The sequence below is a fragment of the Eptatretus burgeri genome, chromosome 15 (genome assembly GCF_056783735.1).
Source record: "Eptatretus burgeri isolate ZD-2024b chromosome 15, Ebu_testis_v1, whole genome shotgun sequence".
In the NCBI taxonomy this organism is placed as follows: domain Eukaryota; kingdom Metazoa; phylum Chordata; class Myxini; order Myxiniformes; family Myxinidae; genus Eptatretus; species Eptatretus burgeri.
The window spans coordinates 38,516,770-38,534,777 of NC_140975.1; the positions used below are offsets into that span (position 1 = coordinate 38,516,770).

Below are 18,008 nucleotides of genomic sequence, written 5' to 3' on the forward strand. Positions count from 1 at the left end.
TTGGGGGGTCTAAAAAGTCAAAGTGGATATGCAGGGTTTTAGGGGACTTACGAGATCTTCAGTTTTAGGGGTCTTATGGTCTTTGTGGTCTTCGGGTTGTAAAAGGTTTCAAAGTTTCTTGGGGTTCTAAAGGGTTGAATGTAATTAATACGCATACTTGCATTCTATGCGGAGAAACAGACAAAAACAGACTGATAGACAGACAGACAGACAAACGGACCCAAGTCCTTTGGCGAGGGTAACTATAACGAAACTCGGTAGCGCATACCTCTGCCAGGCTAGTTTACGTTTTGTATTCCACTGATAGTCTGGATGCAGATCTGGCCTTTCGTCGAAATCTAATCAGCTTGTCCTTGTCACACACCCAACCTGTCCACCAAGTTTCATCTGAATCTGTCCACAACTTTTTGAAGTATTGTGCTACATATCGTTTTTGGGCTCTAATTTTAATGGTGAAGAATCACATTTAAAACTGTAGTATCCAGATCTGGATCTTCACCGAAATCTATCCAATTCATCTTTGTCAAACACGCAACAGACTGGTCCACTAACTTTTGTCTGAATCCATCCACAACTTTTTGAGATATCATGATATATATGTAGTTTTGGCCCAATCTCTTAAATTTAGGAATCAGGCCTATGTTGTCCTTTTGACCTCAAAAATAACTGATGGTTGAATTCAGTGACCTGATATGAAAATCGTGTTCAAATTTCAAGTCAAGCAGATGGAAATTGAGGATTTTAGAAATCTCACCGAAGTTGTTGACCTTTTGGTCCATGTTGACCTCAAAAACAATTGGCTGGTGCTCCTGGCTCTCACCTTTCTCGGCTTCACGCTGTGGAAACCAAGGTATTTAGGATCATTGGTATCTACCGTGATGAGGTTGAGTCTTTGGGTCTCTCACAACAGGCAGGTCGATGGCCTTCCTGTCTTCTACCGTCTCCTCTCCGGTCTCCACCTCTGCCCCCCCCCCGCTCTGTCTGCGATATGTCCCCACCATATTTCCGCAGGGCGCTCAAGGTCCACCAACAACCCCCTTCTGGTAAAACTACCAAAATCACGAATCACTGCTCACCTTCATTCTTTCATTCCTCTTTTTTCCCCCACCTTTGGAATAAACTCCCACGCTCGCTTCAATCCCATTCTTCCCTCCAGGCCTTCAAAACAGCAGTTCACCACCACCTCTTATCGTCCCCCATCCAAAAACTCGATATTTTCTACCCCCGATAATCCACCCCAAACCCACCTCCTTCAAATTCCCTGCTTTCCTTCCTGAAAGTCCCTGTAATATCAATCTTGCATGCTTCATGTTCCCCACATTATCCCTCTCCCTTCCACAGATCTCCTCATGTCTCTGTTCCCCACTGTTTTGTCCTTCCCACTCCCTCCTCTCTTGTCTCATGCCCCCCTTGCTGTGCATTGTGTGTTAGCTCTCATAGGAGCCTCGACAAGGTATACCAAAAAAAACAAAAAAAACTCCTTTCCCTCCAACTTGATATTCATTTCTTTCCTCTGCTGCCCAACCCACATCACCTGTCTTCTTCATACTCATATTCAGTCCATGCTTCCCAAATGCCTCCTTCCACTCCCCCAGTACTTCGTACATCTCCTGCCCTCTCTCCAGCACAACAGCCAGATCATCCACATCCTACCCTCAAGCTCACCTTCCTGCTTACCAGCTTTATCACCATGATAAACATTAGTGTGCCGAGAGCGTATACCTGCCTCAAAACAATGCTCACGCTGAACTCCTCACACATCCCAGGACCAACTAAGATGATTTTTGATGAAAATTTTTTGATGAAAATAGAACCACATGCAGGGACAAAAAAGATAACAGAAAAACACGACAGATCTGGTTTGGAAAACTTAACTTTGCTTGAGGTGGAAGGAGCAGCTGTACATCCGACAAAGATTTAATGGCAACAACTCACTATTTATTCACACCATACGCCACAGCAAAGGCCATCAGTGAACTGGGAAATGAAAGTCAGATGTTTACCATGGACAAACACGGAGTTTGTAAGAATGCAACCAGTGATGTTAGTAAAAAAAGCAAGGAAAGCCATCCTCATCACCAATAATGCTGCATGTAGGAATGAACAAACAAATGCAGGCTCTTCTGTTCAATACTCTAATCAACTTATTCATTCTTCATCTTATTCATAGCCAGAGGAGGAGCTCACCCTCTCCACCTCCGGCAGCAGAGCTGCTTGCACAAGAGCAATGTCCACTGGATCCACTACCGGAACCACAACAGACAGTTCATCTGCCACCATGGGGTCAACAACCAAGTCCTCCCCTTCCACTTCAGTGGGTCTGACACCCAACAGAACCACATCCCAGTCCTTCTTTCCCTTTGAAGGCAAAGGATTTTCCTCCTTATTCTCCTCCTCCTCCTCCTCCTCCTCCTTCCTATCTTCCACCACATCCTCTTCCTTCCTCACGTCCTTGCACCCTCTATGGGGAATTGGGGGGGGGAGGGTGAGAGAGAGGGCGTGTAAGACAACAATGACATTATCTATTCCCACTGGATCCTTGCTTTTCTCATGGGCACACTTATTCTTCCCACAGATGCATGTATTTTGCTCCCTGCAGACAAGAACGAAAGGTGTGCCCCGATATCTCAAAGAGGTTGCAGCGCTCCCCTCATATGTCTCAACTCTTCCTTGCACCCAGTAATTGGGTGGCCGATTTGACCACACATGTGGCACACTTTAGGCTGCCCAACATTAAAAAATATTTTTGACCACACATGCGGCACACTTTAGGCTGCCCAACATTAAAAAATATTTTTGACCACGATCCATCCCAATCGCAATCACGTTACGAATATGGAAAACTATGCCACCTTCCCTTGTCCACAGCTCAACTCCGTGAGTCTGAGCATGGTCCATATGCCAAGGCCATTCTGAACAAGCTGTACTGAGTCTCGGATGTCCACGTAGCTACGAAGCCAAACTTTGACAATGCAGTCACCAACACCCTCGTTGTACAGACAAACGGTCATGACCCTTTTATTTCCTAAGTTTCCGAGAGAGCCTTGAACGCCCAATCAACCAATGTCCCAGCCAACTAAGCAGCAGCCCATCAGTGGCAGAACTCCACCAGTACTGCTGTTGTCAGAAATGACACGTCAAAACCCCATGAAGAGGGATCAGGCAGAAGAAGTCTTCAGCCTTGAACCTTAGAACCCCCAACAACATACTCCTGCCAAAATTCTAGGTGGCCCGGACAGCGGACTTTGGCAGGAAATTAAAATGCACACAGTTATGGTTCCAGCTCACCACGCCACGGTTCTAAGGGGAGATACAACACCAGGGGTGAAGGAGGGAGGGGAACATTAAAGGGGAGCGCAAAGGATCTCCTCCTAGCTGGTGAACAACACCCACCAGACCAAGAGGAAGGCCAGGGGAAAAAAGGATAGGAAGAGACAAACAAACAAGCAGGACTAACAAATGAAAAATAAAGAAGAAACAAACAAGCAAAACGAAAATAAAAATTGTTTCGAGTTGTAACAATAATAAAAAATAACAAGTCTGAAGACGACGATGGTTCACGAGCGGTATTTGACGATGTAGATTGTTTCAGAAGTCAAGGATGAGACAATGTGATAATGTTTGACCAAGTTATAAAAATGATCAACATGATGTGGTACGAGTGACAGGTTCTTAGCTACAAAATGTCGAAAACCCGGTTTCGTTCAACAACTTTCAAAATTTGACCTTTGCATAACCTTTAAAGGTCACAAAACAATGTCGTGGACATTAAAATAAGGAAGCAGGATACGTGCTATAGCTTATTGGAGTTAGTCGAAGAAGGTCGAGAACCCGGTTCGATTCCCACAACTTTGAAAATCTGATCTTTGTGAACTTTAAAGGTCTAAGGTCAAGGATTATGACCTTTGGTACAAAACTTCCTCTGGAACATTCCAGGAACAATATAACGTCATATCGGCTTTATGGCATTTCGCACTCATCGGATTATCCATACTTTGATGAAATCAGCGCAAAAACAAACTTGAAGGGGGCACCACGGGCAAGGTGTTCGAGATAGAGCAAAATGGTGTCAAGACTTCAGGTGGGGAATGACCTCAAGATTATGCATAAAAATATTGTCATCCTAGCTCTCAAAGTTTGGGCGTTCGTATGATTTTTATGTCACAATTCGTAACTTTGTGACGAAAATGAAAAATCGAGCTCCGTGGGGCTATGCAGGTGCCATTGGGCTAACCAAATACCGAAACCACTGCCAGATTCGACAAACCCCTCGGAGAAGATGGATTTTTATGTCAAAATTCGCAATTTTCTAAGTTCGTGACCTTGACCTTGGGACAAAAATGAAAACTCGAGCTCCATGGGTCTATGCAGGTGCCATTGGGCTAACCAAATACCGAAACCCCTGCCAGATTCGACAAACCCCTTGGAGAAGATGGATTTTTATGTCAAAATTCGCAATTTTCTAAGTTCGTGACCTTGTGACCTTGACCTTGGGACGAAAATGAAAAATCGAGCTCCGTGGCGCTACGCAGGTGCTATTGGGCGAACCAAATACCGAAACGCCTATCAGATTCGACAAACCCCCTCGGAGAAGATGCAAATTGAAATCGGCTACCCCCTAAAAACGCATGTTTTTGGGGCATGGCTCTGCCCATAATGGGTGCACCACGCCCATTCTCATGAAAACACAACTAGATCACGATATAAACCTCCCAACAAAATTTTATCAGGATCGGATCAAAAACCACGGAGCTATGAGACAGACAGACAGACAGACAGACCGAGAGACAAGCCGGTAGGCGGACATGGGTAGTCGACTACCCAATAGAACCTGACGCGATGGGCCCGTTCGATGGGGAATGACCTGAGGATTAAGCACAAGTAAATTCATGATTCGAGCTTCAAGGGTTAATGCTGCAGATTGTTTTTTCGTTAAAATACCCCCACATTTAGAAGTTTTTCGGCTGTTGTTAGGCAACGGAGGGGTCCACAGCAACGGTTCTTTCTCGCACATAACTAGGACATACCATGAACCTACCATACCAGTTTCATGTATATCTGACTCATAGTCTCTGAGATTTAATGAACTTCGTTTTTTTTATTGTTTTCGACCAGGGTTCATTCAAAGTCTATCTTCTCCGACAATTTTCATAGGATTCAGCTGGAAATTTTTGACAATATGGCTGAATGTACTGCCCACAGTCGCTCGTGGCCCGATTTTTGAAATTTTTTTTTTAATGATTTTTCAAAAATTTCAAAGCCCCGTTGCTAGGCAACGGTGGTGTCCATAGCAACGGTTCTCATTTGCACACAACTCGGTCATGGTATGAACATACCCACCAAGTTTCATCGAAATCGCCATTGTATTAACGGAGCACTGGACCGAACAGACAGACAGACAGAGGAGACAGACAGACAGACAAACATATCGACAGAAAAACTGATAATAAGGGTCGAACAAATTTCAAAAAAAAATTTTTTTTTCGACTGGATCGACTACCCAGACATACAGACAAACATATCGATGGAAGTACTGATAATAAGGGTAGAACAAATTTTAAAAAAAAAAAAAATTTTTTTTAATTTTTTTTTTCATGACGAGATCGACGACCCAACAGACAGACAAAAAATTTCAAAGTCCCGTTGCTAGGCAACGGTGGTGTCCATAGCAACGGTTCTCATTTGCACACAACTAGGTCATGGTATGAACCTACCAACCAAGTTTCATCAAAATCGCCATTGTATTAACTGAAATCTCCATTTTAAATACTGATAATAAGGGTAGAACAAATCTCAAAAAAAAAAATGTTGGAAATTTTTTTTTTTTCGAATAGATCGACTACCCAACACACACCCATAACGAATATGGTGGTGACTTATTTTTTTTTGAAAAATAAATTTGTGAATTTTTTTTTCGTGAACCAAAAATAAAAACTAGACACGTGCTTTATAACTGTGAGCAGTTACGCCAGGGCCCTAGCCACCCTGCTTTGATGGGACACGTGACCCACGACGTCAATGGCATCAAACTTGTTTTCTCCATGGGTAGTCGATCACATACTTAAAGTTTTTGCATTGATCGGATAATATTAATTTTTCTATCCAATATGGCTGCCAAACCACGTGACAGATGAAGTTTTAATTTCCAAACTACAGTATATTCCCCGTGAGTAGTGGATTATAAATGTGAGGTTTCACATCGATCGGTTAGGTTGTTTCAGAGAAGAAGGTTTTTAAAGGTTTTCACTTTGATCAAATATGGCTGCCAGAGATGGTTTGATCACATAACCTATGAAGGTTAATTTTCAAACTATATTCTCCATCGTTAGTCGATATATATATATATATATATATATATATATATATATATATATATATATATATATATATATATATATATATATATATATATTGTTGTGGTTGACGAAATTCGCAAACCACCATTCAGGTCCCTTAGGTGAGATATCTCTGTAAGTATATGTGTAGTTAGGCCCAAACCCGTTGTTTAGAGGGAATAAATGTCATTCATTCGGGCTGCGACCCCTCGAGATAGCCGTTTTTCTTTTACTATCTTTATTTTGGACCAGCCGCCATTACTACCATTACTACCACCACCAACCACGTCTCAACAGCCATCACACAACAACCACCAACCACAACGCCGCTTCACAACAACAGCCACGACCTTTACCGTCACAACTCGCCCTCGCAACCATCGCATCACCACCATTCCCGCGCCGCTTGTGGGCACTGATACTGGACTCGTGCAGGGCGCGCACCGAGCAGCGGGTGCAGAAAAGCCAGCCTTTCCGAAGAAATCGGATCAAAAACGACTCACGCCCACTTCTGTTCCGTCCTATCGGCGAGCGTGGGGCGATTTGGCCCCGCCTCCAGGTGCGTCGGAGTAATATCGCTATATGCAGATTCATGGATCAAAAAGCATTCACGCCCACTTTTCCTCTGTCCAATGGGGAGCCAGCCAGAGGTAAAGGGTCGAAGGTGAAGGAGCGAAGCCACGGGGGCTATAAAGGGCCGCGTTCGCTCATAGTTGAGTGAGTCAGTCAGTTCGCAGTTGAGTTGGGAGTTGGTGGAGTCGAGTTGAGTTGGGAAGAAGGAGTTCGGAGTTGAGTTGGGAAGAGCCAGTCAAGAGAGGAGTCGGAGAAGGCAGTTGGACGGAGCTGTGGAGAGTTGGAGAGGTGGCGGCGGCGAAGGCAGTCGAGGGGGTGCTCGTGTCAGAGTCGGGGAGCTGCGGAGAGGAGAGGCCGGCAACGCGACCGAGGTCGTGGTGGAGACGCTTGTCGCGGGACCCGAGCCAGGGAGATATCCTCCTTCCCCCGAGCATCAACAACCCCCTCCTGTTTCCCCCTGCGCTGAGATAGTGCGAGAAGGGGGCACGTTCCCACCCCATTCCAGACACTGTCCGCGAGGCCCGCGGAGTCGGGGCGCCACCGCCATTTTGCGGCTCATCATCAGATGGGTAGGCCCGACGCGGTCTCGGCCCCAGGCCCGTCTGCCCCCATCATCCTTGAGGGTGGTCCTTTTCTTTTGCTTTGAGTATATGTGTTGTCGGCGCCGTCTGTGAAGTAAAACTGTATAAGTGTTGCCGTGTGCTCGGTAGTCGGTGGTATATCTGCATTGTGTTTTGCTTTTACATTTGCTTTTTGTGTATTATTGTGTGTTTCTTCTTCTTTTACATTTGCTTTTGGTGTAATTGTATATGGGTGCTTTCCGTTCATCGCGAAATAAATGTGCTTTATGTTGAACTGTTTTCCCGTTTCGCTTCGTCTTTTCCTTTATTGAATCTCCATCTTACTTCACGTAAAGGGTTGGTCGTGGGCTAAAACGCCCGATAATTAATCGAACCGTCGAGGTTGACGATAACACCGCTCGGTTATCCCGATAGTACGGAACGGGTCGCTTAAAGTGGCCCGTGTCCGAAGTCGACCTGCGGCGAGGTGCGATCGCCCGGTCTACCCTCCGTGTGGGTACTTAAGTAGGTTGAATTTGGCGAGCAACCCTATCCCACGCGGGGGGCCGATTGGCACGATCGTGGTGAGGCCAAAAGGCCCACCCGTGACTAGTTCCCGGCGTTAGTCCGAGAGGGTCACGACGGGATTGTCCGTCCGGTGGGCGACGTGCCGCGATTCGAGTTACGTGGCCGTTCGCATGCCGGCGGGCGCGAATCCGCAACAATATATATCCTAAAAGAAAGAAGTTCCTGTGCATCATTTATACCTATGTGAAATGAGAAATGAAAACAAACACATCATGTTGTTTCGTCATATCAATATTTAGTGTTTGATAAACACGAAATCGACTTGAGAATGTCAACGCGTGTGCAAGACATATCTCCAGAGGCTCAAAGACACGTGCAGTCAAAAGTCAGTTTACAGCTCAGTATCAATCTGTTAAGCAGTTAAAGGCCCGGTCACACCTTGACGTTTTAGCCAGCGATGGCAACGTGTTAAAATTTATGTAAAACTCTGGCTTACGTTGAACTTTTGATGTTTTTTTTTCAAAGATTCGGACGTATTCATAGCGACTTGGTCTTATGTATAACGCATTGGTACCTACACAGAACGTTTCGTTGTGTTATAGATAACTTATACCAACGAATGCTGAACCTGTTGTCGGCCTACACAACCGATGCCCAACGATAGTCTAACTCAGGCATAGCGCGTTGCACGCATCGCCGACGATGTCGTGACGTAGCCTATTAAAAGGCTGACGCACAACGATTCAAATCATAACTGCCGTAGAAATGGAAGGGTCAAAATCGCGGTCACACCTTGGCGATCTTGCCAGCATATGCCGACGTAACAAAAAGTGTGTCTAAAACGTTGGGGCACGTCGAATACGGTATGGGTAAGTTTGGTATACGCGAGTAGAACGCTAAATACGCTATCAGAAGTCATAGTAAGTAGAGTACGTCAAGAAATTTTGAACATGTTCAAAATTTTACGACGTACTCGGCGTATGACACACGTTCGCATGCGATGAGGATAAGTTTTACACACGATATGTGGACGCTTACACACGTCCACAAAGGCTACTTATAAGCTACTCATAAGTCAAAACACGTCGCGGTAATGTCTTTTTTACGCGAAACTTATTTCTAACTTATGTTTGACGTGCTTTGAACCAATTCTTTACGTAGCCCCAACACACATCGACGTATGTAGACGTATTCCAATGACGTCTTCCGGTCGACAAAAAAAATAAATTAACGTGTTTCTAGCTTACAACTGCCATATAAAGACGTGTTCCCAGCGATTTTGGGAATTGGTATATAAAAATGGTGTTCATAAAAGGGGAACCCAACAGTGTTTTCGAGTCCTTTTTGAGTCGATGTCCATGTCAGCAGTAACAGTATCAGTATCAGTATCTGCATCAGTATTACTATTAGTATTAGTATTAGTAGTAGTTTGTTCATGTTGGCAGTAGTAGGTGGGTGTGAGGGGGAGGGTGTGGGTTATGATGGATCGTCCTTGCGTCCGCGTGTCCACGGGAAGGTTCATAGGCTGCCACTCAACGATTTAAATGGCTGCATCTCCACTATTGAAAGTAGACGCTTGCGCTCAACAATTGGATTTTTTTTACACTCAACGACTTTTAAACGGTACCACTCAGCTAGTTTCATTGTTTACAATGAACGATTTAAATTGCTGTCACTCGCCTTTGTTTTTTTTATTTTTTATTTTTTTTTGACGCTGGGGTTTGGAAATTTGAAACGTTTCTTCTGAACATGTTAAAACGCTCAAACTCGACTATTTTAAATAGACGCTGCCGATGGACAATTGGAATCATAGCCAAGCTAGACATCGAAGTGTGAACATCCTCGTCATGCCGAAGAAAAGTTTGAAGAATGCTGCAAATAAGTGCCCTGGCCGTGGCCGTGGACGCTGACGCAAGGACGATCCATTATACCGACGTCTTTCAGCCTAATAGTAACTTAAAAGTAACATCTGTCGATGTGTGGCAACGATCGCGTAACGTGCCAACAACATGTTAATCATAGGTAGGAAATAAGTTTCGGGTACTCTAAACACTACCTCGGCGTGTCTCAACTTATGATTAACTTACAAGTAGCATGTGTTGACGTCTGTCAACGATTGCAGACCGTGCCTACAACTTGTGGCCAGCGTAGCGGAACGTGTGAGTCATACGCCGGCATACGTCGTGAAATTTCAAGCATGAAAGAATTTGAGGACAACCGAAAAGTACAACGTTTAAAGCCAACGTACAACGACGTATGGCAACGTACTATGACGTATGCCAGCGTGCTCTCAATGTTATCAAAACTTACCCATAACGTATTCAACGTGTGCCAGCGTTTTAGAAAAAAAATTCAAAAATCGGCATACGTTGGCTAAAACGTCAAGGTGTGACCGGGCCTTAAGCGGTTGAAGAGAAGGTTTGTGTTTTTAAAGGTTTTCGTTAAATCCAATATGGCTGCCATAACATCATCATTGTCAAACTTTATTCCCCATGGGGAGTTGATGACACATGTCCTGTTTCAATTTTTTTCATTGAGCAGTTTTCATAGAAGAAGACATCCAAAGTTTTTCCTTTAATCAAATATGGCTGCTGTTAGGGTGCTTTAATCCATCATGACCTATGACACCAAAGTTGTCAATAAAAAAAAATATATCCATGGGTAGTCAATCCTATGTTGAAAGTTTCACATGGTTCGGTCAAGCAGTAGAACTCGTTTTCTGAGTCTCGAAGGTAGATCTGAGTTTTACTCATTCAAAAAAATCTTAAATCAAGTCGATTATATCACCCTGAGCTTTGGTAAGAAGCTTGTTTTTGTTTTATAGCTCTGAAAGGATATCCTGTGAAAGGAAAAAAATGAACTATCACTTAATCCTCTTAGCACAGAATCTGGTTTGTAGATACTAAGATAAGATAAGATAAAATATTAAGTATTTATCTCGTACCTGAATAAGTATTTACCACCCATACAGGGTTGTAGCCTCGTAACTGGTTCGGCACCATCAACGCTCTGCTAAGGGTATTGTACATGATGTTGATGAAAGGGGAAAGCTCGATCCACCACCCAAAATGGATATTGTGCAATGGTCGCATGACTTTTAACAATTTCAAATGAATGCCTGTCCTGGGAAGCACTGTTTCTGCCTCAATGGCTTCATCGGCTGGACAGAGTAACGTGCTGATGAAACGTGTTAGTAACCAGCAAAGAGTAGTGATTGAAGTTATGTGAGCAAAGTGATTCAAGTTAGTTATTTGAGACACGGATGAGGAAATATGGAGAGCCTCAGGAGAGGGGTAGAAAGGGCAAGTCTGATTTACAGGGTTTAAGAGGGGAGGTGGAGAGGCAGACTGAGAAAATGCAAGGAAACAATAATAGTAATAAAAAATGGTTGGGCAGAGAATGAAAAGGATGGGCTGGGTAAAACAGCCCTCAACCCCACCGGGTATCGCTTGAAGCACTCCATCTCTGACATGGATGAGGTGGGTTGTGATCCAGATATGCTCCCACCACACTTTCTGCAGAGACTCTGATCCCCGGGAGGCTGTATCAGGGTGACTGCGCTGGTACGCTAGGTCAAAGGGCCCCAATTTTTTTTTTGCTTATTTACAATATCCTTCATGCACAACCTTGTAAGAACCATACTGGCATTGAGTGAAAACACGAATGCAAGTCCTCGAGGTCACAGCCCCCAACTGCATCTCAAAAATGGGACGTGAAATTTTACAGTACATTGTTGTGGGAATGCCTTATAGTATAGTTATTACAGGAGTAACTTTGCGTAGTATAGGTGTGTGTGTGTGTGTGTGTGTGTGTGTGTGTGTGTGTGTGTGTGTGTGTGTGTGTGTGTGTGTGTGTGTGTGTGTGTGTGTGTGTGTGTGTGTGTGTGTGTGTGTGTGTGACTATAGGAGGTGACACAATCACCCTATGGGTAATGTGCTTGTGTTCTTCAAAAGAGAACACCAAGCCGTGGGCGAAATTTTGGGCGCATCCCTGCCAAATTGATAGAACTTGTTTGAAGTTCAAGGGCGGGGTGTGCCTTGATTGATGCCCGGAACACCAATCAGAGCAGGGCAGCCGACGCGAAGCCATAAAACAGGGCAGAGTGAAGCCAGAGGGAATAAAGGTGGGGGAAACCGGGGAGGCGGTGCATGGGTGGGACCATAGACTCTGGCGTGAAAGGCTGTGATAGTTTAGTTCTTGCCCGGTCAGTACGAAAGACACGCCCCTGCTGCTCAGCGCTTACACCCCCACCACACAGAAGTCTCTACAACCTGCCACGATTGGCTTGAGCTCCCACCTCGTGGACATTTGAACCGTGCCTGTCAGAATGATCGAGCCGTGTCAATATTCTTACCACTTGAACCAAGCTGCGTCGTGCTGGATGTCATCTACGGTATTTTCAGTCTTGTCTGACTTTCTCTATTGTCTATCTACTATGGTGTGTCTGAGGCCTTAATGGTTTAACCAGATGAGGATCTGCTATTTGTTCATTGGCTTGGGCATGTTTAAATGTTTTTAAATCATTGCTTTGCTTGTTTTTGTATTCTCTCCCTGTGTTATAAATATAGCGTTATAAAATCACTTGGTTTCTGGGTGATTTGATTGTCTGATCACAAGTTCTACACGTGTGTTAAAAGACAGATTGAGTTCAGCAATTTCACTATGGTCGCTCTTAGTGTAAACGAATGGGCTGCGCTGATTCGTGATGCCGGATTGGCTCGGTGTTCCATTGGAGTTTGGTATCATGGCAAACAGGCTCTTAATCCAGTTCTGAGTAGTGGAAGCAGTTGGCCGACATGGCTGCTTTGACAAAATTTATCGGATTCAGACCGGGCAACTGTGACGAATCTGACGATTGTAACATTGTTGTCAGTTCAGTGCGATTTGGACCTGAGGCACGAGAAAACAGTCGCCTCAAAGATAATTTTTCTTGAGAGCATGCAATCTGAGGCCAGAATTAGTAAGAACTAGACGACCTGTGAACCCATTGGGTTCCCATTATGACAGCGGTTGATAAAAAAATCATTTCAAAAATAAATAAATAAAAAAAGATAGCTCCAGCGAACTATACCGCTGAGGTTGTTTCCATTGATTAAATAATCCCGAAGAGTACTTGACTGAATCAGGAATTGATTTGTTAATAATTTTTTTCGTTGCCCGATTTGAACGAAACTTGATATTGCGCGTCAATGTGAAAAAAAAAGATGGAGAAAAGAAAGTCAAAGAAATTATTGTGCGTAATCTTCTAGACACAATTATATTTATTAATGACCACAGAAGTATGAGATCAAAATGGCGATGTTTATTTTATGCTTAAAAATAAATCGGTCTTTGTCGATACTAAATGTTTGAGGTTTTTAAATAAATAATTTCAAGAAAAAAAAAAAAGATAGCTCCAGCGAACTATACCGCTGATGTTGTTTGCATTGATCGAATTCGCCCGATGAGTAATTGACTAAATCAGGAATTGATTTTTGAAAAAATTTTCGTTGCCAGATTTGAACGAAACTTGATACTGCACACCGCAGGCGAATGGTGAGTAAGGTGGGCCGAAAATTTTTGCGCTATCGTGTACCGTTTTGGCTGTATTTCGGGAACATACATACAAGATGAGAGTTTTAATAATATATATATATATATATATATATATATATACATATATATATATATATATATATATATATATATATATATATATATATATATATATATATATATTACTAAAATATATAATGGATCTATAAAATTTATATATATATATATATATATATATATATATATATATATATATATATATATATATATATATATATATATAATGGAAAGTGATCAGGACAATTCAAACCAGGGAAGAGCACACTGAATAGACGCCACTTCGGTACTGACGGAAATGGAATAGGAAGGCCAGTAGAGAGCACAGTGCAGTCGCCTTCCTGACCTGGGAAGCCAGTACACCAAATAAACCTGTGTAGCATCCTCCCCCCCCCCCCCTTTCCAGCAAACCAGCAGCAGGGGATAGCAGGCTGGTGTTGCTGTAGCGGCGGGGAAATGACCAAGAGCAAGTGATGGCCATGCTTACGTGGCTGATGGTAGAAATGAGGGTTAATGGTGACAGTTTGGCTGGTGGTATGAAGGCTAGCCAAACCGAGCTACCGGGGAGAATGGAAGCTGGCCAAGCCAAGCTGGCAGAAAGGCTCAAGGCTGGCTGCAACAGGAAGGCTCTAGACAGGGGGGAATGGAGGTGAGACACGACAGACTGGCAGCATCTTTGGTGGACTGCAGGATACGAGGTGGAAAATGACGGTCAGTCAGGACGGAATAGTAGAGGGGATCCAAGCCAAGGTAAGGGTTGTCCGGAGAGTAGCAATAAGAGACATAGGTAAGAGTAAAAATCTAAAATGGAAACAATGCCAGAGAGGATAGAGGTGAAGCAAGCTGAAAATAAATTCAAACAGAGGAAATTAATAAATATAAAGCATATTAAAAGGAATAGAAGAGTGCAGCAGAGGAGGGTTAAAGAATGTGTTGGGGGAGAGAGGTGCGAGATACGCGTGACCCCACAGGGACGGAAATCCGTGCGGGAAGAGCTGACAAAATGCATGATCGCAGGGGTGGAGCCGGAAATTGCCACAACAATGAATAGGTATGTGGACACACAGGGCAACGGTGTGAACAGGGAGCATGGATTCCAGTTAATGGAAGCCTGGATGGAGACTCTTCCCAGGGTGGTGTGTGTGCCTGTGTGTGAGTAGTGTCAAGCAAGCTCCGCACATGAGCCATGGTACGGGTCTGCGTGCTTAAGGTCGAACAGCCCATACCCAAACTGTGCACGGCGAGCTACCATGCTGGGAGATTGAAACTGCGCAGCCCATGCATGCTGGCACGGGTGGGGTGAGGGTGAGGAGTTGTCCGTGCTTATGCTCGAAGCACAGATATGCGTGGCAGAGACCGAACCGCCAGTCAGCGATACACACACCGTAAGCTGACAGCGTGGTGGGGGTTGAAGCTGTGCAGTCCGTGCATACCGGCATGAGTGAGTGCACGTGTGAGTGTACGTGTGGTGAGTGAGGTGAGTGTGGCACCTGTGTATGAAGCGCATATAATGGACGGACGCAAAGGAGAAGGGAGGAGGAATGCCAACAGGGAAGCCACCAAAAGTGACAGACTGGTTCGTGCAGAACCAGGGTGGCTTCCCCATGGGTTACACAGTGTGTTACACGCAGCACGGCTCCGGTTCAGGTTGAGCTGAGAGACAAGAAGGGGTGCCGCATTGTGGAGCTCCCATGTGTGAGGGTTCCGAGTTAGAGATAAATAGGAATAGATTGACGTGCTCCCCTCCCCCCCCCCACCACCGGGTTTTGTGGAAAACCTGAGGTATTAAAAGAAAATGGCACTGGGTGAGCAGACCATATGAGGATGGTAAATTGGGAAAAGGGAATTGACAGGACAATGTTGTCAGGTAAATTGGGAAAGAGGAATTCCCCACGAGCACGACAGAAAGGGAGGAGGGATTATAACGAGGCAAATTATAGCAGTATCCCCCATGAGTATTGGCGCAAAGGTGGGGAAACCGAGACGGGTAGAGGGGGCTCCTTGGGGGCCCCGAGGAGAGACCAGCCGGACGTGAATGGTGGGAATGGAGACCGAGCCTGAAAGATCTCTGCGGGGATCCCAAGTAGAGAGCACGGCAGCCCGTGAAGCAAGCACGACAAAAGTGGGCATGCGAACGGGGCTGCAAGGTCTCCGTGGGGATTCCAAGGTGGGCCAGAGGGAGGGGTAATAATTACAGGCAGAGACAGGAATAGAGCAGGTTGAGGGGATGATAGTGATACAGTGGCATGCAAAAGTATTCACCTCCTCCAAAGTTTTCACATTTTGATGCCACCTGAGCATATTTCATCATGCTGTCAAATCAAACTTAATATATAGAGCTTTCAGAAACTACTCCAAAGATGATAAAGCAAAAAATAAAAAAATAAAAAAATGATAACATGTGAATAAATTAGTTTAGCAGAGAAAAATTAGCTGATTCCATAGTTCCATAATTATTCAAACCCTTTGTTGAATTAACCCAAAATCACTTCAGGAGCAAATTACACTGGTCTGCGTCATTTCAGAGGTCTAGGTTTTCTCAACGGTTCATATATGTTTTTTGCATGCTGAATTTAGAAATGCATCTCATTTCGCTCATTCAGGTCAAGTTTTTTTATAACATTATATGTATAGTTTGTACATTTTCTGTCAATGAAAGTCTGATTTTGAATTTTAAAAATGCTAATTAAAAAAACAAAAATTTTGATTTTTTTTTTTTCCTTAAAATTGAGATAGCATAAAAACTTGACCTGACTGAGCGAAATTAGATACATTTCTGAATTCAGCATGCAAAAAACATATAGGGACCATTGAGAAAACCTAGACCTCTGAAAAAAAAATTTCAAATGCAGCCCAGTGGTATTTGTTTGAAAATAACTCAAACAATTTGCACATGAAGAATGGGCAAAGATTTCACCATCTCACTGTGCAAATCTGGTAGAGATCTACCCAAAAAGACACGTAGCAGTCATTGCTGTAAAAGGTGCTTCCACCAAGTACTGATCCAAGGGGCTGAATACTTTTACAATCAATGAATTTCGATTTGTACATGTTTTTTGCAGGTATTCCTGACATGTAACCTCCTTAAACGATAACAGTGTTTCGTTTGATCTCTTCAGTTATGAACTAGAACGGGCACTCAGTAGAGCGCATACCTTCGCCAACGCTACATTTTGCCCCCCCCCCCCCCAGAAACCGTTGATTGTGAGGGTATTTAATCCCATACCACATCTGCCATCTCATATGTGTTATGATGGCTTAAAAACTTTAAATTTCCTGCTGTTTGACACTGATTCACGTACATTGCACAATTTCTGTATGAACTCCCTGACCTTTTTGGGTGTCGGTGTCAAGTCAATCTGATGATAACTGGTCACATTATAAGAAATTATTTTCTGGCATTTTAGGGGCATTTAGCACACACGAGTTTCTGTTTTTCTAAATAAGTTATTTATTGTGAACAAACAAACATTCATTGTACAATTAAAACAGTTAATTGTTTTGTATTATTTGAGAGCAACTGAGAAACTAACGATGCACGGTTCATACAAAAATTAATCCTGCAAAAGTACAATGCCCAAACTGGTAACCAAACGGACATATTAGCCTGAAAAGGACGTATAAGAGTTCGTCTGAACTAACTACGTACATCATTTGACAAAACACGAAACATGGAAGAATAAAGTCACTGTCAAATATTACACATCACTGGATAGGGAATTGAATTCTCAACATTTTGAATCTACTTACATACAAATTGTATAAGAATTGACCGTGTTATGATAATAAAGGTCGTTGACCCCCCTGACCTTTGACCCAAACCGCTAACAAAGGTAATGACGTCATTGTGTCATATCGTATATCACAAGATTGGGCATTGAATTCACAACATTTTGGCATTGGTTGCATGCAAATTGGATAAAAATCAACCACAGTATGGCAAAATGACGATTTTGACCTTTTCATGACCTCGACCTTCACCTTTGTACTCTTAATTTTGTAATTGGTATTAGAGTGTGGGGAACAGAACAGTCAACATTTTGGTGTTGGTTTCATGCAAATCGGATAAGAATTGACCGTGTTATGACGAAAACCGCACATTTTGCAATGTCGTGACCCCCCCTGACCTTTGACTCCCAACCGCTAATAAGGGTTATTACGTCATTGTGTCATGTCACATATCACAAGATGGGGCATTGAATTCTGAACATTTTGGCATTAGTTGCATGCAAATTGGATACAAATTGACCGCGATATGGTAAAAAGACGATTTTGACCTTTTCATGACCTTGACCTTTGACCCGATCGCTCCCAAAATCTAATCAAATGGTCCTCAGATAATAACCAATCATCCCACCAAATTTGCTGCGATTCAGTTCAATACTTTTGGAGTTATGCGAATAACAAACAAACAAACAAA

General features: G+C 43.6%; 1 protein-coding gene across 6 annotated transcripts in view; it reads right to left on the minus strand.

The window, feature by feature from the left end:
• Positions 1-1,916: 1,916 nt before the first annotated feature.
• Positions 1,917-18,008, minus strand: part of LOC147011958 (kinesin-like protein KIF23) — a 72,224-nt gene continuing 56,132 nt past the window's right edge. For all 6 annotated transcript variants that reach the window (XM_085857802.1, XM_085857798.1, XM_085857797.1 and 3 more), the window contains one exon: positions 1,917-2,461. In XM_085857802.1, coding sequence (XP_085713928.1) covers positions 2,417-2,461 — 45 coding nt within the window. In that variant the 3' untranslated portion in view covers positions 1,917-2,416. The remainder of the gene's footprint in view (positions 2,462-18,008) is intronic.